Source organism: Mus musculus, chromosome 1 (assembly GCF_000001635.26).
Source record: "Mus musculus strain C57BL/6J chromosome 1, GRCm38.p6 C57BL/6J".
NCBI classification, from domain to species: domain Eukaryota; kingdom Metazoa; phylum Chordata; class Mammalia; order Rodentia; family Muridae; genus Mus; species Mus musculus.
In genome coordinates this window covers 78,655,652-78,676,823 of record NC_000067.6, presented here as the reverse complement: position 1 = coordinate 78,676,823, position 21,172 = coordinate 78,655,652, and the positions used below count along the sequence as shown (strand labels likewise).

At 43.5% G+C, this 21,172-nt stretch overlaps 2 protein-coding genes across 5 annotated transcripts in view; both read right to left on the bottom strand.

The window, feature by feature from the left end:
- Positions 1-18,999, bottom strand: part of Acsl3 (acyl-CoA synthetase long-chain family member 3) — a 49,919-nt gene extending 30,920 nt beyond the window's left edge. For 2 of the 3 annotated variants that reach the window (NM_001033606.2, NM_001136222.1), the window contains exon 1: positions 18,721-18,999. The gene's annotated coding sequence lies outside the window, so the exon portion shown is untranslated. Of the gene's footprint in view, positions 1-13,543; positions 13,684-18,720 lie in introns of all 3 variants that reach the window. The other variant, NM_028817.3, reaches the window with a different exon arrangement.
- Positions 9,223-18,999, bottom strand: Utp14b (UTP14B small subunit processome component). 2 transcript variants are annotated; one of them, NM_001136226.1, is made up of 4 exons: positions 18,164-18,384; positions 16,434-16,498; positions 13,544-13,683; positions 9,223-12,498 (listed from the first exon to the last, which is right to left on the bottom strand). In NM_001136226.1, exon 4 carries the CDS (start codon positions 12,435-12,437, stop codon positions 10,095-10,097), a length of 2,343 nt encoding a protein of 780 aa, NP_001129698.1. In that variant the 5' UTR covers positions 12,438-12,498; positions 13,544-13,683; positions 16,434-16,498; positions 18,164-18,384; the 3' UTR covers positions 9,223-10,094. The 2 variants fall into 2 exon arrangements, with proteins under 2 accessions (NP_001129698.1, NP_001001981.2); NM_001001981.3 differs by lacking the exons at positions 16,434-16,498; positions 18,164-18,384 and adding an exon at positions 18,721-18,999.
- Positions 19,000-21,172: the final 2,173 nt, after the last annotated feature.

Here is a 21,172-nt window from a genome sequence, read left to right as displayed (position 1 = left end):
TCAAGTTTGAACTTTTATTTTTCTTTCCTAGAAAATAAAAGAGCGGTGGTGGCACACACCATTAATGCCAGCACTCAGGGTGGCAGAGGCCAGCAGTCTGAGGTCAAGGCCAGCCTAAACTAGTTCCAGGAGAGCCAAGGTTACTCAAAGTTATTCATGGTTACTGTCTCAAAGAAATCGAATGGAAGGAAGGGAGGGAGGGGGGAGGGAGGAAGGCAGGGGAAATTCCAAAGGAAGGATGGAAGGGAGGAGGGAGGAAGAAGAGGGGAGGGAGGGAGGAAGGGAGGAAGAAGGGAGAGGAGGGGACTCAAAGGCCAGAGACAAAATATAAACATTTCAAACAACAAAGTGTTGGCAAAATATAATGTGTAAAGTAAGGTAGGCAAATTCTACAGAAGACAACTGTTTGCATATACGCTGTCTTTGAGTGTATAAAGGGAATATGGTTTCTAATCGCTAGTTTTGAGGTGATTTTAAGTGCTTGTTCATTAAAGGCAAAGGCTAAAGCAGCTCAAAGTTTTGTAGATTTTTGTTTTTCTGTGAGGGTTTCTGAGACAGTGTTTCTCTGTGTATCCCTGGCTGTCCTGGAACTCACTCTGTAGACCAGGCTGGCCTTGAACTCAGAAATCCTGCCTCTTCCTCCCACGTGCTGGGATTAAAGGTGTGCACCACCACTGCCTGGCCTGAGACATATATCTTATGTATTCCCAAACTAGACTTAGAGGCTCAAGGTCCTCCTGTTATAAGTCAGAATGGGCTTTACACTCCCCCCCACACACACAATATCCCAGTACTGAGAAGTCAATAGGAAGGCGGCGGCGGCAGCAGCTGAGTGACCATGTAAATTATAATGGTCATAAAACTGAAATGACCAGGTCTGTGGTCTGCACTGCAGCCCCAGCCTCAGATGTCAAGCTCACCCGCATCCCCATCATCTCCCATCCATTCTTTGTATTTATACTACTCTGTGCTACCTCCCAGACCTCTAATCGACGCCCCAGCAGGCACTGCCTCCCCAGATCCTTCCACCCCAGCATACTGGGGTCTTTTTACCATGCCTGAAAAATAATATATAAACTAACCATCTTTAACAGCCTAAGACATCAGTGCTTATATCAAGTATAGATTGAGTGAATGATGAATACAAGTTCTACAATAGCCTAACAATAGAAATATAGAAAGTTATCTAACACAGTAAGAAAATAACGGGGAAATACTAACAGTGATCACATAAATAAATACTCCACATATTATTGTCCATATTGGTAAGAATGACTCCATGTTTACATTAAAATTACATACACTTCAGACTAGGTTGACAGTAGCTAGTGCTTACTTGCATGTATGAGGCTGTATTCGAGAATGGCAAAAATGAAAAAGAGAAAAAACACTCCAGGAACCAGGCATGGTGGCAACCACTCACCAGGCTCTGTCAGGGAGGGAGGCCCAGCGGGGTTACACAGTGAGAGCCTGTCTCAACTCACTTTACATGTAAGTCATCCTGGTTTGTCTGGGTTTTCTGATAACTAAAACTTCCTGCTTCATTTTAGAAGAAACTCAACAACATCCTCCTGCATCAAACAGCAGGAATCCAGGCCAGAGATCAAGTCAACAGGAACAAGCGGAATTTCTAGTCTTATGTTTAGTTTTATGGTAACAAAGCCAGCATCATGGTAATACAGTCTAAATAAAAGCAAAAATATATAAATAAAAATTTTTAAAAAACAAATACTAACCGTGTTAAAAAGGAACATTTTTATAATTTACTAAAAAAGATTACTAAATATTCTTTTATTTTTCCGAGACAGTGTTTCTCTGTGTAGCCCTGGCTGTCCTGGAACTCACTCTGTAGACCAGGCAGGCCTCGAACTTAGAAATCCACCTGCCTCTGCCTCCCAAGTGCTGGGATTAAAGGCGTGTGCCACCACTGCCCAGCTACTAGATATTCTTTAACAAAAAACCTTCAATGCAGATCATTAAAATCTGCAGATATATGCAGAGTTGGGGTGGGAAGTGGGAAAAGAAAGAGGAAGAACAAAAGCTGCCCCACATGTCATAGGCCTACGAAGTTATTTTAGAACTAAGATCATTTTTAAAGGGCAAACAAGTATCTATGTAGTTAGTACCAATAATTAAAACAGATGGCAATATAGACATTTCTCACCAAAATAATACTTAGGATATGCAAATGTTTCACTTTTTAATCTCAATAGGAAAGTTCAGATTTACATAATGAGCACAGAATAGTAGACAGGCCTGCTCATCTTGGCTGGCACCTACCTGTTCAACCTTTCAAACTCAAAAACAAATAAACAACAACAACAAAAACCCAACCCAGACCTGCCCTACAATAGTCTGTGTACAACGGTACCCGCCCATTTAGGTCATTAAGCACTTCCCGTAGACATTTTTAAAAACAAACAAACAAACAAACAAACAAAAAAACAAAAAAACAGGCCAGAGATGGCTAAAAGTACCTATCAATCCAGGTTCTATCTTTGGGACTTGCAAGGTAGAATAAAGAACCAACACCCTGTAAGTTGTTCTGACTTCCACAAGAGTGCATCACACAAACACAAATAAAAGGTCTTAATGTTTCTGAATTACCTTCTAGGCACCAAAAAAAAAAAAAAAAAAAAAAGTAGTTTCTTTTTTTCCCTAAAAGCCTGGTTTGTATTTAATAGTACAGAATCATTGAATATAGTCCAATTCTGGTTCTATTCCATCCTTCTCTGACTTCATCAATACTTACATTTTCTGTTAGCAATCAGGCATTTTCACACGGGCCTGCCCTCAAGGACCTAGCAACAGCAGGATGGGTCATTACTAGCTGCCCAGCCGGACAACTTTGCCACAAGTCTCATGTTCCCCCATGCCAATGTGCTATATAACTCCATATAAAACCAGTGCTTCCTCTCCCTGCTCTTCCCTTCCAGCCCCACTCAGCGGCAAGGTCTACATAAACCTTCCTAAAAACCTCCCATGTGAGATGTCCTTTCAAGGTGTCTTTGTTCTGTCCGCTGCTTGAATCACACCTCCCCAATCCTTCAAGGCCTTTCCTGACCTGACTCTAGTTAATCACTGCAGCCTCAATATTCCCTGCTCAAATTCCCAACTCCTCTATACATGATCCCTCCGTTACCATGGTACCTCCATGTCCCTCTAATCTGTAATAGTCCCTCTTATAGCACATCCTTCAGTGGCTTCCTACCCAATGCTTTCCTCACAATCTCTTCTGCCCTCTGGTCAACCTCATGATTTAACATCACCACCATCACCAAATAAAAGCATCAGGCCATCCTTTTATTTACTCTCTCCTTCAAAGAGCTATCTTCTGTAGATTTACTTCCTATTAGAAACTAATGAAAACCTTGAGGGTGAGGTTGATTTGGTTTGATTTGAAACAAGGTTTCTCTGTGAAGCCCAGGCTAGCTTTGAACCCTGGGATCTACCTGCCTCAGGCTCCACACCGTGTGCTGGGATTAAAGGTGTGCACCAACACCACCCAGCCACCATTAACAGAGGTTTTGACCTCAAACTTTTAAGGGAGGGTTAGTAGAGAGGGTATTGGAATAGGAATGAGTGAGCAAGGGTTACTTACCTGACTAAGTTGCTGGGCATGGGAAGGCTTGGTGCTTGGGCTTTTATAATCAGTACAGATTCTGGTAGATGCTTTCCCATGAAGGCTCTTTTTTAGCAATCTTTATTTTAATTAACATAGCTTTATTTTCTTTGTTTCTAGTTTTCAAATTCTTTAGTATTTTACATATCTTAATTATTTCACAAAGGACTGTAGGGAAACTCACACTCTTTGCCTTGAGTGGTTTCTTTGTAAGTACTAGTCATCATTGCCAATTCTGTGCATTAGTGCTTGCTTCCTGTAAGAATCCCCCTGTGAAGGGTAGCACCCCTATCCTGCCTACTGCGGTTTGATGGACAGAAACATGAGTCTGGAACTTGGGGGGTTTGGGTTGGAATCCTCTTACTGTTCTTCGGAAGCTTATAACTTTTCTGGGCCTCAGTTTCTTTACTGAATGGTGGTGATAACAGGTCCTATTGGTCAGTATTGTGAGATCTTAAGTGTCTCAGAATTGTTGTGAGCCAATTTATTTGAAGAATGCATGCACTAGTGATTTTTGCTTACTGCCTTCTCACTTAAGTAGCATTATCTTCTCTCTCCCTCCCTCTCTCCCTCTCTCTCTCTCTGTGTGTGTGTGTGTGTGTGTATGTGTGTGGGTGGGTGTGTATGTGGGTGTGTACACTCATGCCATTAGGCTGAAAAAAATATTTTAAATCCATAAAGTAATTATTAGCTAATAGTCAAGCATCTGTTGAAGACTGGGCATGCTGCACACCCCAGCCCTTGTGGGGTCCAGTACTCAGAGAGGGGCTGCTGACTGATAACCCACACAATGGTCAATTTAACAGTCATAGTTACTCTTGAGGATTTACAAATTCCACTATTTTTCTCCACCCTCGCCCCATTAATCCCAGTGCTTTTACACAGCTCCAACTCTCCAAACTCCAACTCTGATGTCACCTCTTTATGAAATCTTCTAGCCAGTGCTTGGGGTCTTTTCTCTAAGAACCCAATGCTTTAAATAAACCTCTATGGGTTTTGCTGATTCCCACCTACTTCAAAGAAGTGGCGGGCACGTTAATGACTCTCTAAAATACTTAGCAGCACAGACAGCGCCACATATCATCCATAACTGTAGTTTTCCTTTGTTTCTGTTGCTTTATGAACTTACCTCCAAAAGAGTAAAACAAGAAACATCACAGAAAATATAGTAAGGAATTTTATGCCTTTCCTTCTGAAAATTAGGCTGGAAATCCAAAAAAAAAAAAAAAAAAGCCCAAAGGGATATGATATAAAATGTGATTAGCTAGATTTTCTATCAACTTACTCAACACACAGTAAATCATTGAGGGGTTATGCTGTCATCTAACTAGCCCTGTTCTTCAAATCTTTCAATAGGTAATGAATAAGAATGGTGATTGTTTAAATCGGAACTTCAGAGTCTGGTTTAACCAAAATATTCAAGAGGCTAAGTTCTTTGGAGAGTCATTCTGGTCTTTTATATACACAAAACATTAAGGATAACAGATGGAGCTAGCTCTGAGTTCAAGGCTAGTCTGATCTACATAACAAGTTTCAAGGCAACCAGTGTTATACAATAAAGTGACCCTGTCTCAAAACAAAACAAAACAAAAACTCTAAAATGAAATGTCTTCTAGCTCTTGAGTCTATAGCGCAAGCACTAGTAAAATATGCCACCCTCATGATGAGGGCACAAGAATGAAGCACCACTTAGAAAGCAAGTTTACAATTTTTATTAAGAGCACTCAACTTCTTCTTCATAGCCTTTATCCAATGCTTCACTTCTAGGAATCTTTAATAAAAGTCATCTGCAACAGGCAATCAAAAGGAAATAGGCAAATACACAGTAACTGGGAAATATCAAACACACTGACACATACATTCATTATATAGCCACTACAAATATTTCAAATATCTGTTAACACTGTAATTGCTTGTGACTTACTAACAAGGAAAATAGGCTGAATATTGAATATACACAATATAGTTTCACTTGTTAGCAAACAAAAAATATCAGCAGTGGCCATATTTTGGATGCAAAATTAGTACTGATTTCTAAATTGTCAACTTTATGTTCTTACATATTTTCTACATTTCATACAAAACATATACTATTATAATCAAGCAAACTCTTAAGGAAATGGGAACAAATTATTTCCACACATTCAGACAGGAACCAATTTTATATACTAAAAATCACAAACCAGTGTATAACTTTTAAAAAAGAAAAACTAAACAGAACCTGGAGACTCTAAACACCAACTTGAAATATACCTGCTCTAAACATACAACCTGAAACATGGCTCATGATGATCCCAGCATTTAAGAGGTAGAGAGGCAAGTCAATCTGTGAGCTCCAGGCCAGGACACCCAGGTTTCCACAGAGACCTCGTCATAAGAAAGAAAGGAAGGGAAGGGGAAAGGGAGAGAGGGAGGGAAGGACAGGGAGGGAGGGAGGGAAGGGCAGGGAGGGAGGGAGGGAGGGAGGGAGGGAGGGAGGGAGGGAGGGAGGGAGGGAGGGAGGGAGGGAGCGAGCCAGGGGTTCTGGGAGGGGGATGAAGCAGAAGAATAGCTACCAGCTCAAATACAGCTTAGTATACATAGTAAGTTTAGACAAGCCAGGACTACACAGTGGGTCCTTGCTTAAAACAATAAGCATACAACTTAAACCAGGCATGGTGGCACAGGTAGGCAGACTTTGAGATTGTGAATTTGAAGACAGTCTGGAGAACTTCATGACCAAAAAAACTCTATAGAATTATAAATGTAATTTGACTAAAACGATTAGATTACTAAATTTGATATATTAAAATTAATTTTAATTGGACATAATAGTTAAGTTTTTACCAAAAATAACTTTGGTAAATTCTGACATTCCTAATCATATAATGCAATCATAACAAGATACATGTTAACTCTTTTCATGTCTTATAGTAATAAAACTAATCTTTTTGAAGTGATTTGAGACCAAAACAAACTGACCTGAGATACCGCTGGTCAGTTGTCCCAGCACAATCTGCAAGTTCCCTAGTTTTCCCATCCCAGTTCATAGCCTTTGAGAGGATTTTTACCTTTTACCTTTCCCTGATCTGGTGTCTTATACTTTAGGTCCAGTTTTATCTAAGAGTCTCCACTGAGTACTCACCTCTGGGCCTTGTGTACTGTCCCCAGTGTCAGGCCCCCACCTCATCCCAGCCGCTTTGGCCCAGCATGCTCCACGTTCCCCCTACCTCCCTGCTACTATCCATCCTTCTCCTCCTGGACTTGCCCAACACCACTTAAATTTTTCCACCCTTACAACATTCTGTGTTTTGCCTTAGCCATAACTATTGTGCCTGTAATTAAATAATTGCTTATAAAACTGTTTACTGCTCATCTCTCTATGCATGAAGAAGTGTCTTTTACTCATTACTCAATCCCTAATGGCCATCATCACAGAACCTGGTCAAACATACATCAGGTAGGTGGGTGGGTGGGTAGGTGGGTGGATGGACATGTGCCAGCAGGCAGGCACTGAAGAACACACACACAAAGGTGAATTACAAATGTTATATAATGAGTTGTTGAGCAGTTTATGCATGCCTATAAACCTGGCTACTCGGGAAACTTAGGCTTCAAGATTATAAGTTCAAGGACTACCTGAACAAATGGCGATTTCTAGCCTGGCCTGGACAACTTAAAAAGACATTGTCTTTAAAACAAAAAAAGAATTAAAAAAAAAAATCCCTTGGTAGGGGCACAGTTCTAAGTGTGGAGAGGCGGCTGCAAATATAGCTTGTTGACAGAGCTCATAAAGAGCATACATAAGGTCTGTGAGTGCCATAGAAAAAATTATCACAGGGAATTACTGGGGAGGCAGAATAGAGTTCAAAGCCGATCCAGCCTGCCAGCCTGGCCTATCAAGGTCAAGGCCAGTCTAAGATGCACAAGCAAGACCCTGTCTTAAAAAAAGAAACAAGCCGGCCGTGGTGGCGCTCACCTTTAATCCCAGCACTTGAGAGGTAGAGGCAGGCAGATTTCTGAGTTCAAGGCCAACCTGGTCTACAAAGTTCCAGGACAGCCAGGGCTATACAGAGAAACCCTGTCTCAAAAAACCAAAAACAAAACAAAAAACAAAAAACAAAAAAAACACAAAACTGAGGATGTAGCTCAGTAGCAGAGCACTTGCCTAGATTTCCTGAGGCCAAGTAATACCCACACACACTTTCTTGGCATCTATTTTATAAGCTTAGGAACTCCTGTGATCTAAAGGCCTCTTTTGACAGATTTGCCCTACTCAAATTTTGCCAATAGAATGAATTCCTTTAAGGTAAACACTATGTTCACCAAAAGTGCCTCACTAAAATGACCCAAACTAAACAAGACGAAATACAAAAAAGTTTGATGTGTGGATCCCTAGAACAATTCCTATCAATAGAAAATTCAACATTTTAAAAATGAACAGTTATAATGGCCTCTAAGCACCTCAAAGTCCTTCATGTATTGATCTGCTCTCTCTGACCTATACTCTAGACATGACCCCTCACCCCATGGGTGGTCTGGTCCCAAGGATTCACAGATGGATTCTCTGGCAATCACATTCTTGATAAAAGTCTTGAGCACCAATTATTATAAAACATAAGCGTCTGATCCCATATTCAAGAAGTCAACTTTACCACTCCCTTGATCCACCATCCAGCCATCACCTACCTCAAGAGCCCTCCTCCTCTGAACTGGAATTATGTAGACCCTTCCTGGCCTTTAACTTTCAGCTATCCTTCTGCCTCTGCCTGCTCCCAAGTGCTGGGACTGCAGGGATGCCTGCCATTCATACCTTTACATTTCAAAAATATACAAGAATTTTCTAAAACCTGAATTCTCCATCCCACTTCAATATATCCTTCCATCTTTCCAAAAATAAGTAAAAATGGAAAGCTAAATCCTCCCAGGTCCAAAACCCTGCTCAAACTTCCAGGTATCCAATAAAATCCCTTTCCTCTCTTATTCTCTACAGCACTCTTGCCAGGTGATGACTTCCTGTCATCCAGCCCTCCTGCCCATGCTCACTCTAACTTCTACAGCTGACATTTTCAACTCTTACCCCCATTAATACAATACATCCTACATGCATGCTGCCAGCTTGGCACTCACTCCTTTAACACAAATGTCACAATGGTCCCCTATCTAAGTCTTAATTCCTCTACTTTGCCTAAGAGAAGAGATGAAAAGTATAGTTTAAATTACTCTGCAAATCGCTTCTCGGCCTTTTGGCTAAGATCAAGTGTAAATTACTCTGCAAAACATTTAAGGCCCTCCATAACTTATTTTTCAGTAGCCCAGATTCTGTCACTTTGTGCTTCCGTTATTCTGCGTCTTCCCTTGGAATGTCCAGGACTGCTGGACACCAAGGGGAAGGAAGGATGGAGCAGAGCTGAATTCCACAGTATGCCAGGCAGGGAAGGATGGGCTGAAGCGAGGTCTGCGGTCCCATTCTTCTTTACACACCAGGCAGGAATGGATGAAGTGAAGTTCAGAACTGGTGGGTCAGCAGGATCCAGGTCTGGCAGTGAATGCTGAGGGAAGGGGGTCTCTGAAGATTTCAGTGTTAGAACTTTTAGAAAACAGCTCTCTTAAGACAGTAGTCAATGAGACAGCTTGTGCACATATACTTTATTCAGGGTGGAGCAAAGGCTATATAGATATATTGATCCTGGAGAGTGGGAAGGGGTTCTTCTTAAGGTGAAGTTTCATTAGCTGAGGTTTAAGGTTCAGGGGATACCACATTTGCATGTTAAGACATTCCAGGAAATTGAACTTGTAACTTCCTCCAAGGATTACATGACATTCCCTAGGTAGACTGGGGTCAGGTTCCCCATATCAGGTGAAGAGGAAACCCACTAAGGAAAGGGAGTCCTCCATTTTGCACCAGGAAATCTCAGGAAAGCTATCTGGGAATGGCAAACTATAACACTTTATTCTTAAATTTTACTCGTCTCTATCTTCATTGTCTGTCTTCTCCAAGTCATTCTGCCTATAAACTCTTCCTAGAATCTTTTTGGGCTTGTTTGTTTGTTTGTTTTTGAGCCAATTCTCATTCTGTGGCCTCAACTAACTGATTCTCAGCCTCGAAGAACGCTGATTACATATATGAGCTACTAGATCAGGATCGATTAACTTACTATCTAAACTAACTGAGCATTTTTTGCTGCCCACGCTTCCTCTGCCCAGTCCCAGGCTGAACTTCTCTGTCCACACATCCCTCTCTAAGCCCAGGATAGGTACCAATATAGGTAACTCTGCATTTTTCCCATAAGTGAATCATTTCTAAATTTATCATATACCTCAAAATGGAATGTAAGCTCTTCATTCGATAAAAATGCCTTATTTCTACAATGTGGCTTAAGTACACAGTGTTTGTCAATTTAGGAAATGACCCTGAAGCACAATGATGCAACCAAGAGAAACACTAGAGGTTCCTAGCCCCAGGTCATAAAGATGCTACTCTGCTGGAAGCTCAATCTGCAGAGCTCAACTTCTTCAGTTGTTTTTGCTGTTTTCTGGAGAGGCACTTCTGACTGCTCTGTAGGATAGAGAGGTCAGACCTTGTGGAAGAGCAGTACCCTACATTTTCTGCTTTTATGGGCTTAATGATATGGCCTAGCTTGGTGCCAACCTTGGGAACTGTCAGCTTTTGGAAGGTCCTCTGGGTGTTCCACATGTACCCAATAGGGTTTTGGATAGTCCTTTCAAACTGCTGCTGGTGGGTGAATGGGTGTGGAAGCGCCCGCACCTGATGAGCAGCTGCATGGATGTTGCGCTTCTCACTGATAATCACATTCGGCAAATTCTTGTCTTTTCTTGGAGAACTCTCAGGAGCTTTAATAAGAAAACGGCGTCTTTTCTTGGCGCTGGGCTTCAGGCCCATACCAACCCACTCACCCCATCCAGGCAATGACAGGTCCAAGTCCTTTGGTTTATTTGTCTCTATAGCTTCCCTCTTCTCTTTTAAGAACTCTCTTATGACATCATCCCCAGCAAAAGCTTCCCTTATTAGCTGCTTGTGATCGGTCTCCACTTCATCTTCTAACTGCTGTATTGTGGGCACAGCCAAAGACCTCACAGGAGATGAGTTAGCAGTTAGGAGGTTCCGTAGATCAATCATTTGTTCCTTCTTTTTCTTCCCTCCAGAGGCATCAGGGTTGGTGAGTGGCTTCATCTCCTTCCAATCCCCTTTCAACAAAGGTCTGGAAAGCCCTTTTTTTGGATAATGTTCTTCTTTGCTCAACTCTCCTTGTTGTTCCAGAACATGTGCTCTCTCTAGCCTTTGAAGCACCAACAACTTCTCTGAGGCAAGGTCCTCTCTCTGGATATGGAGAACATTTTCCTCTGAACTCACTTTTTGATTGTCAGATTGATGACTTTCCTTGTTGAGTTTCTGTAATACCTCCTGGCTATCAGAGTCTTCTGTTTCTTGGCCATCCATTAGCTTAGCATTGTTGGGATCAACTCTTTCTTGAAAGGATCTTTCTTTTAACACAAGTTCTTCTGCCACTGGTCTTTCATCTCCCTCACTCTCAGAAGACACATGGGCCACAAACTCAGGCATCTGTTCAGGATCGGTCTTGATCTCACCCCGCTTTGCATTGCTGTTGCAACTGCTAAGCATCCAGGGATTTACACCATCTGCATTCATCTGTAGGTCATCCATTCCATGGGAGACAGAGACTATTCCCTCTTCTGTGCATCCGTCCTCTTCCTCACTCTCTGAAACTACCTGGAGTTTCTGTGTCAGTTCTCTGTTCTTAGCCAATTGTTCTTGCATAGCTTTTCGAGCCTCAGGGTCATATTTGGCCATAATTGCCTTTGACTTTGCCCATTTCCCACTGCCCTGGTGCTTAAGGCTCATCCGTTCTGTCATTCTGGCCTTTTCCATTTTCTCCAGTTCTTGCAATGCAGCATTTGGGCAGTCTTTCCACAGCTCTTCAAACTCTTTTAAGGCTTTCTTGGCCTTTCCTTTCTTTAGAGCTCTGTGATACTTCTTACTCTTGATTCTCTTCTCTCTTCGAGCTCTAGCCTCATAATAGGACTGTAGAGCTCGCGTCCTCTGAAGCTCTGCTCGGCGTATCTTGGCTTCTTCCAGGCTCATGGCTCTGATGGAGGCTGTTTCCACGGGAGTCAATAAAGGGTCTGTTACTGGCTGCTTGTTCTTATGAAGAAGGTTAAAAACTTCTCGTTCCAGAGGGGTTCTTACTTTCCAGTCAGTAAAAACATGTTCAATGGGTGCAACCGCTGGCGGCTCCTTCTCCATGGGAAAAATCAACTGCTCTGCCTGCCGGTTCTTCAGAACCACCGGATCCCACCTGGAGAGCATTTGTGAGGTTTTGCTGAATGCTGCTTCCCTGAGGGCTCGGTCAGCCTCTTCTTTGTTAAGGGGTGGGGTGAGCGTCTTTGACTTGACTCTATGCAGCTGTTTTTTCACAGCAGCCACCGAAGATAATGCTGTAGCAGACCCAAGCAAATCGGAAAGGACCAGCTTTTCACCTGATCCTTCAGAAGTGACATTGAACTCTGAAACCATCCGACTAGCCTCAGATCTCTCTGCCAACTTCCATTTATTCTTTCTACCAAGGGAACTGACTGCTTCCAGAAGTTTTTGACGTTTTCCTTCTCCATCACTGTCCCCCTCATCTTCACTCGTACTCAGTGGATAGTTTTCTGGCAAATCCACTAGTTCTTCCTGCTGGCTCAAAGCCAGAAGGTCTGTCACATTCCTGGCCATGTTCATGGTAGCAGCCTCCTTCTTCTCACAGGGCCTGTTAGCTCTTGAAGAAGGATCTGGTCTCATCTTTGGCTTCATCTATTTACTGCCCACTGTCTCTGACATAGATGTTTTCTGAGAACCTTATTTATTGAGATGTCTAAAGAAGAAAAGACCCAGATAAATACCCCAGTAATTTCAATGTAGTCAACACATAAAATGTACAAGTCAACCAGGATGGTGATGTACAAGGCCAGCCTAGGCTACAGAAGTCTCCGTCTCCGTATCTGTGTCTGTCTGTCTATCTGTCTGTCACCTGAAAATTTTAACACAGGTAACAAAAACCTCAAGCCAAAGCAAAGAAAAGGGAAATGAAAAGAATGAATCATGATAAAGATACAAGAGATCGGACAGGAAATTAAGTGCAATAGGAAGCCCAAATGGTTGTGGACAATGCCATATCACAAGTCTTAGTAACATCATGGCAAGCAACTCAAGACGCACTTCTCAATACACTTCCTGTATGTAACAAGTGAAAAGACCCTCATCTTCTCCTCTTGCTATATATCCCAGGAAACTTTTAATTCATCTAACAATTACTTTCTGAGTTGCTATAAGTCACTGAATGAAATCATTGACTAGATCTGCCTCAAGCCTCTGCTCTATACCTCCCCAAAGGATACATTCTAATCCCCTTAGTCCTCAATAGCTGAACCTTAATGTAAATTTGTTAACCTATCAATCCAGAATGCTTGTTCCTATTTAATACAAAAACAGAGATAGAAAATAGGAAAAGAGAGGAACTAGGAAAAGCAAATTAAAACAGAGGAGAAAGGCAGAGAGAGAGGCAAGGAAAGAAGCACACTGCTGAGTCCTCCTAAACTACCTACCTGTTTGTTTCCAAGAATTTAAATTGTCCTCTTACAAAACTGAAAGGAAAAGCTCAGAGACAGGCTCAGTGCTGCATGCCTATAACCCCAGCACCTGGGAGACTGAGGGGATTTTAAAATCAAGGCCAGTATGGGGTTACATTAAAAAATAATAAGTAAAACAACACAACACAACCACAACAAAAAGCATGAGGTTACATTAAAAAGAAAAAAAGAAAAAAGAAAAACAAAAAAGCTTGTCCCACCCCACTATAAGAAAAACTTTAGAAAGAAAACAAAGTCTGAGAAAGAAGTGACCGACTCCAATTTACATACCAAGTGTTATATACACGGATGGCAATCCACTCAGCAACCCAAAGTTGGTGATATGCCACTCAGGAGGCTAAGACAGATGGATCTCAAGTTCAAGGCCAACCTGAGCCTCACAGCAAGTTCAAGGAGTAAACAGTAAGACCCTGTTCCAAAAAAAAAAAAAAAAAATGCCACCTGAATTTGTGTCATATGACATAAGCCTTATAACTATAAGTAATAAAAGTAGAAGCTGGTTATCTGAATGAGAACGTGTGAGAACACCAGAGTCAGCCTGTTTGCAATGTGCTAACATGTAGAAATTTATTTTCCCAGGAAACCTAAAGCCCACGTCACAGTTAACTGATATTAACTAAAAGAGAACAAACCTAAAGGATGCAGTCAGTGAGACGGCTCAGCAAGTAAAGGCTTGCCACTGAAGCCTAGTGAACTGAGTTCAGTACCCAGAACCCACATAAAGGAGAGAAAGAACCAACTCCAATGCTGTTCTCTGACCTTCACCTGTGTATTGTGCATGCACTCAGATGGACTCTCAAGGGCTCCAATGAATGTGCACACACACACAGACACTCAGACATACGTACACACACATGCAGACATTCATATACATGCACTTGTAATTTTTTAAATAATAGAACAAAATCCAGTTAATGGTCCCAAGTTACAGTTTTCTATTTACATACATCTCCAACTCTACTAAAAAGGTTCCTAATACATAAGATACTTCCTTAAGGTGGGACTATATATAGAAGCTTAATGATACTATTTCATGAAAGAAGGCAAAGTTAGGCAACGGTGATGCACACCTTTAATCCCAAGCACTCAGGAGGCAGAGAAAGGCAGATAGATCTCTGTTGAGTTTGAGGCCAGCATGGTCTACAGCGCACGTTCTAGAACATTCAGGACTATACAGAGAGACCCTGTCTTGAAAAACAGGGGGGGGGGGGCAGTAAAATATGAAAAACCTACATTCTCTAAAAACAAATAAAGTGGTTTTTGGTTCATGTTTATTGACAATACTGCAGACACTTATTTAAAATCTCACAACAATTCTTACAGGAAGCTAGAACTAATGCACAGAATTGGCAAAATGATGACTAGTACTTACAAAGAAACCACTCAAGGCAAAGAGTGTTTGTGAGTTTCCCTACAGTCCTTTGTGAAATAATTAAGATATGTAAAATACTAAAGAATTTGAAAACTAGAAACAAAGAAAATAAAGCTATGTTAATTAAAATAAAGATTGCTAAAAAAGAGCCTTCATGGGAAAGCATCTACCAGAATCTGTACTGATTATAAAAGCCCAAGCACCAAGCCTTCCCATGCCCAGCAACTTAGTCAGGTAAGTAACCCTTGCTCACTCACTCCTATTCCAATACCCTCTCCACAAAGCCTCCTTCAACATTAAAAACATAAGATCAAAACCTCTGTTGGGAGAGGGGAGAGCTGGGCAGCAGAGGGGGGGTGGGGGGGGGTGGGTACAAGCCTTTACTCCCACAGCGCTTGGGAGACTGATGCAGGTGGATCTCCAAGTTTGAGGCCAGAATGGTCTATATAGTAAGCTACAGGACAACCAGGGCTACAGAGAGAAGACTTGCCTTAAAAAAAACAAAAACAAAAACAAAAACCTTGTCAACAGTGGGCATGGTGGATCCTTGGGCAAAGGCAGGAGGATCTCTGAGAGGGGAGCAAGAGCGGTCTGGAGAAGAGCCGCAACTACACAGATTCTGCCTCAAAACTACAATTAAAAAAACCTCTGGCTTGACCCATCCTACCATAGCGGCAAGGTCAAAGAGTTCTCACAGGAGCACTCACTCCAAGGTACTGACTGACTGCCTTCCCTACAGTGACTACTTCCAACTATCTCCACAGTGTCCTTTGATGGTTACTCCTGATTGTCAACTTGCCTGGATTAATAAATGCCTAGCAGATTAGTTAAGCATAGCCCTGGTTAGAGGAAAGGGGCTGTAAACGCATTTCCAGAGACAAAGCAGGGAGCTAGCCTAAATCCATGCACCAACTCCTTGAGAGACACACAAGCACTGCATTACAGGGAGGTGGAGTCTTTGGAGGAAGTCAGTCACCAGTGGGGTATTCTTAGGGTTTTATCTTGCCCCAGAACCTGCCTATATTCTCCTTTCTGTACTCCCTGGCCACCTGGATATGAAATGTTCTTTCAACAAACCCTTCCCCACTAAAACCGAATGACATCTTGGAAACTATGAACCAAAAATCTTTTCCTGCCTTCTTTGATCAGGCATTTGTCACAATAACACTGAGGTAACTAATAACATGCCACTCGTTTCTATCTCCTTTGCAAACTCTGCCTCTTCTACTCAGTACTAACAGGGCCTCTTTCTGCTCTTACTCCTCCACAGGCAGCCTGACATGCACATTGTTTTAGACACTCTCACCAGAACAAGAGAAGGCCCCAAAATGGCATTCTACTTCTGAACACCAAACCAAACCAGCACCCTAAAGAGAAGCCCAAGGCCATGGACCACTTCTAAACCTAGAAACATGTTCTCCCACATCCAATATCTACTTCTTTCACAATGAGCCTCAGTTCGGAGAATGAAAGTGCATACAAGCCCTCCAGTTGCCTGGATCTGAAACAGAACCTTCACCTCTCAGCTCATACTACCTATCACCATGCCATAACAGCTTTCTGCCTAACATCTCCACTTTCGTGAATTTCTGCTCATCATACTAACCTCTTCAAAGGCTCAGCTAGTATAACATATGACAGTGCTATGAAAAAAATCAGTATTGATATGAAATTTTCAGAGCAGGGACTTTTAAGCACATCTTTGCACTTATTCTAAACAGTATACACAAAGGACAATACTTGCATACAGCTGGTATCCAATAAAAGTATTACAATTAGTTATATTACCTTTTGAAGTGTTTGAATAGATATCTATATCCCAATTCATGCATGGTTTTCTTGCTTCCTAAGAACTGAAAGATGTTTATTTAGTTTTTGGTTTTTTTGAGGCAGGGTCTAATTACGTCCTGGAATTACATAAAACAGGCTGGCCTCAAACCTACCTGCCTCTGCCTCCTAGGTGCTGGGATAAAAGGTGAGCCACCAAACCCAGCTTAGAGCTGAAATTTTTATGTTAAGTTACTGAGTAAAATATAAGCTACAATGAATACTTTAAAAAATTATGATGCTTACTGTAAATCAGAAAAGCCTATCACTGAGGGGTAAGTGGGGTGAGGTGGGTGTTGTGAGGTGGGGACGTCTAAATCACACCTTCAAATCCACATCCATATAAAAGATTGCTGCTTCTGAGCTTTAAGCACTCTAAAGGCGGGCCTGGGAATACTCCCTACCTATCTCATTCAGATACTCCACAATTTGAACTGAGATAACAATCTGGTGGGAAATATATTAAAATAAAAAAATATATTATTATAGTTGCTCAAAAAGCTCTGAAGCGCTTGTCCTATGTACATTTAATTTCAGCCTCAGAGCACAAATTGGACATCTAGGAAAAAAATCTCACATAATCCGTTCTTAAAAAGCAGCTCCCTGGATTTCCATGTAAATCATAATGCTTGTTAGAATCTTCAATCATCCAATACTTCACCTTTATTGCATGTAACATAGGTTGCAATCACCCATTTATCTACAAAATCCTTGGCATGTAGTCTAATCCCAGCCTGAGGGCACAGGGACAGATCAACCTATCCCTGTTATATCTCCCAGCACCTGCTAAGATGCCTGACATGACTCAATGAGAAGGCTCTCCGTGAACAATTAACTGAATCAGGAAGGCGCTAGTGTTATTCCCACACACAGTGTCCTTCAGTGTGTCCTTCTTTCTTTGCTTTCTCCAAGGAGGACATCTTGGGACTCACAGGGTACCAGTCACTCGGCCCAAATGTCCTACAAATCCAGTAACTGGACTCCAAAGATACCAGGTGACCCTCTCCTGTGGCCACACTGGAGTCAAGGCACTTTATGACAGAAGAATCAGAGCCTAAGTTAGAAAATACAATCAGCCTTCAACTCTACATGTGAGGGGTGCTCAGGGAGACACCAGAAAACGCACTCTCAAGTCCCAACACTTCCCTCTCTGTAATAAGCTTTGCATGCACTTCTAGGGGCAACTCAGCAGCACCCTTCAACAACACTCAGAGCCAAAGTGCGCATACAAAACAGCCTAAAACAAACAGGAAAAACAAAAACACCAAACTACAGCTCTGCAGAACCCCTAAGACCCAAAAGAACCTAGAAACCCAAAGCCACGGAAACCATTCAAACACCAACAGAGGGCTGTTGCTACTAAAGCCATCAGAGATTTGTTCTAGATTCAGACAGGCCCTCCTGGGGCTCAAGCTTCTCCTAGTAGCTCAGATCTGGGCTAAGTTAACGTGTCCACAGTGCAGGCTCTCTCGCTGTAAAACTGAGAATGTGCGACCGTCCCGGTGGACTAACAATGTAAACATAGCCATGCACAAAGTTCTTGGTGTGTGGCCTTTAAAAAAAGCTCAGTAAATGCCAGCTCTGTCATTCTAGGCAGTTATCAATCCCCCCTCTCTAGTTTCCACTGGATTCCCAAAAACTGTCCTGCCCTTTCTAAGTTGAGGGGCTCTATGTACAAGTGATCGGAATACCTGTTCTAGAACCAGAACGGACCATACAGTTGGATCTTCATCTGTGAAATCCCATCACGGGGATCACAAGTGACCCCCGGGGCTGCCTATGTATGCATCTCATGACTGACTCGTCCGAGACTAAAACGCACTTAGGAGGAGACACCAGAGGTTCCCCACGCCATTCCCACCGCCCGCACCCGCATTTCCTGTCCCACACCCGCAGTTTTCAGGGACCCTCTGGGCGCTGGTACCTCCCACGGACGCCGCGCGGCCGCGTGGAGCGGGACGACCCCACCCACGTGCCCGCGCCCGCGGAGGAGGCCGCGGTGCATCCTTCCTCCCGCGCCCGCAGCTCCACGCCGGCGGTTTCCCCGAATCCGCGAGGACGCCCTACTCGCCACTCACCCTCCACCAACCCCCGTTTCCCCGACCCTCGCCACGGCCCAGCACCCCGCGGCCCAGGAGTCCCCTCAGGCACCGGCGAGCGGCATGCACGCTCGCCGAGTGGGAGGAGGGAGGCCTGGCCGCCATCCCGCGACCCTCATCGCCTCACAACGGGCGCTGCGCGCACTCACCGCGGGCTCCGACCCACGCAGGCCTGGCTGCTCCTCAGAGCGGCTCCTGCCCAGCGCCACCTCCTCAGGACCCTGACGCAGCTGCTGGGGCCGCCCTGCGAGACGGGGACGACCGCCTGCTGCCGGCTCAGCCTCCCGCTCTGCCGCCGCCTCCTCGTCCGAGCCCGCGACCGCGGCCACAACCGCAGCGACGTTTCCCGGGCGCCGGCTGAGCAGCGTCTGTTGAGCCGCAGTCCTGGACGCGCACCCCGGGCTGGCGCTCGTTGCATATGCAAAGAGACCGCCGCCCATTGGCCCGCGGGCGGTGGCGCGTGCGGGGCTCGGCCTATCAAATGCCGGCCTGGGGAGCGCGGTGCTGGCGGCAGGGGCGGGGCGAGGTTACTATGGGTCATTCTGCGGAGCCGCCGACGGCTGGACCCGACTGGGGCCCTCGCAGGGCGGGGATTGAGCCCTTGGGGAGGGGAGCGGCGGGACGGACCCGCAGCTACAGCAGCTGCAGAGGGGAGCTGGGCAGGGGGCGCAGGGCGGGAAGACCTGAGGCGTCCAGGGTGCCCCCGCTGAGAACTGCAAAACCCGCCTTCACTGCTGCGATGCATAAATCTCAATATAAACGAAGAAATAACCTGCTTGTTTTTTTTTTTCCCCATTCTTCTCAGGACTGGGTTCGTTATCCTAGTTTGAACACGGATTTCTAGCAAATCTTGCAAAGAGAAAAAAAAAAAAATGACGTTTGAAAATGCTTGTGAAGGGGAAAGCTCAAAGCATGCCCTGTATTATTTCTCTTGCATGGGCTTCGTTTAATGCAGCGTGTATCCCGTTTACTCGTAAATCTTCGCATACCCACATTTCATGTTTGCAAAGGATGAAACTTTACTCAAAAATAATCTTTTATCAGCCGGGCGTGGTGGCGCACACCTCTAATCCCAGCACTCAGGAGGCAGAGGCAGGCGGATTTCTGAGTTCGAGGCCAGCCTGGTCTACAAAGTGAGTTCCAGGACAGCCAGGGATATACAGAGAAACCCTGTCTCGGAAAAAAAAAAAAAAAAAAAGCTTTATGAATCTTTATGACTGTGTGTGTTGTTTAGTTTGCCATTGTATAGATCCTCTTGGACACTACATCAGGATATAGGCATTTATTTTACAACTGCCTCCCCCCACTCAAAACATTCACCCAGCAAAACACAAATGACTAAATCAGCCACTGGAGTGTAATATTAGAAAGAGACTGTTCGTAGCAGAGTTGTTTTTTCTTAACCTAACCTATTATTTAGTTGGTCTGTGAACTTTTCTTTAAGTAGGTGAAAGGTCGAGTTGCTGTGCTAGCCTCAAGCTAAGGCAGAAAGAGGCTCACTTCCCAGGACAATCTTAAAAACTCCGAGGAGGCTGCCAGGACTTGAGCTAGGTGGAGCCATGATACACTCTACAAAGCCAGCTCACTCACTCACCTTGGGCCCCTAGCCAGTCTAATTGCCTGAAAGAACAGATAGTGTTTGACTCAAGCAGCCTGCTCCTACTAGGAATTTCACATTTCCCAAGGAAACCCTGCCAATAAAAGGAATGCAGAATTTCCAGTCTACAGAGGGATGAAGATGTGTACCTCAGAAGTGGTCATTCAGAACTGCAAACCTTGAGAAAAACTAAGCAACTTCAAGACAGCAAAACTAATAGTGAACCTTCCTCCCCAGTTAACAAACATAAAACACATGTGTAGAATTCCAGGGACATCTTTCTTCGTTATCTCTTTATAGGCTAAACAATATTTTATGGGCATGTATTTACATTTAACAGAAAATACTCTTGAGATTCAAATACTGAATTGGAATATTGTCTGCTGTTTAATACTAGTTAAACAGAAATTATTGTGCTTCTGTTCACTAGGCTTCTTTGTATGGTTGTTTAGTTCTTTGTGGGAGAGTGGGAGCCAAGATCTCATGTAGCTCAGACAGGCCTGGATTTTACTATGTAGATCAGGGTGGCCTAGAATTCACAGTGATTCTAGGATTACAGGTGTGATACACCTCTTTAGGCTTTGTTTACACCTGGAAACTCGTGCTTACACTAAGCCCACAGGCTAACCTTAAACTCCAGACAATCTTCCAACCTCACCTAGGTTTATTTATTGTCGTTGTTGTTTTGAAACAACAGGGTGTGATGACTCACAACTTTAATCTTAGTACTTGGAAGGCAGAGGCAGATAGATCTCTAAATTTGAGGCATGCCTAGCCTATTTAGTAAGGTCTAGGCCTGCCAGAAGCAGAAGATGGTGTTTTGTTGAGAGAGAGAGAGAGAGAGAGAGAGAGAGAGAGAGAGAGAGAGAGACTGGCAAGGTGACTCAGAGGATTATAGGTGCTTAGTGCGAAGCTTGATGACCTGAGTTCACCATGGGATACAAGTACACATGCACAAAATAAATATAATAAAAAGAAAAAGCAAAAACACATCTGGGCACAGT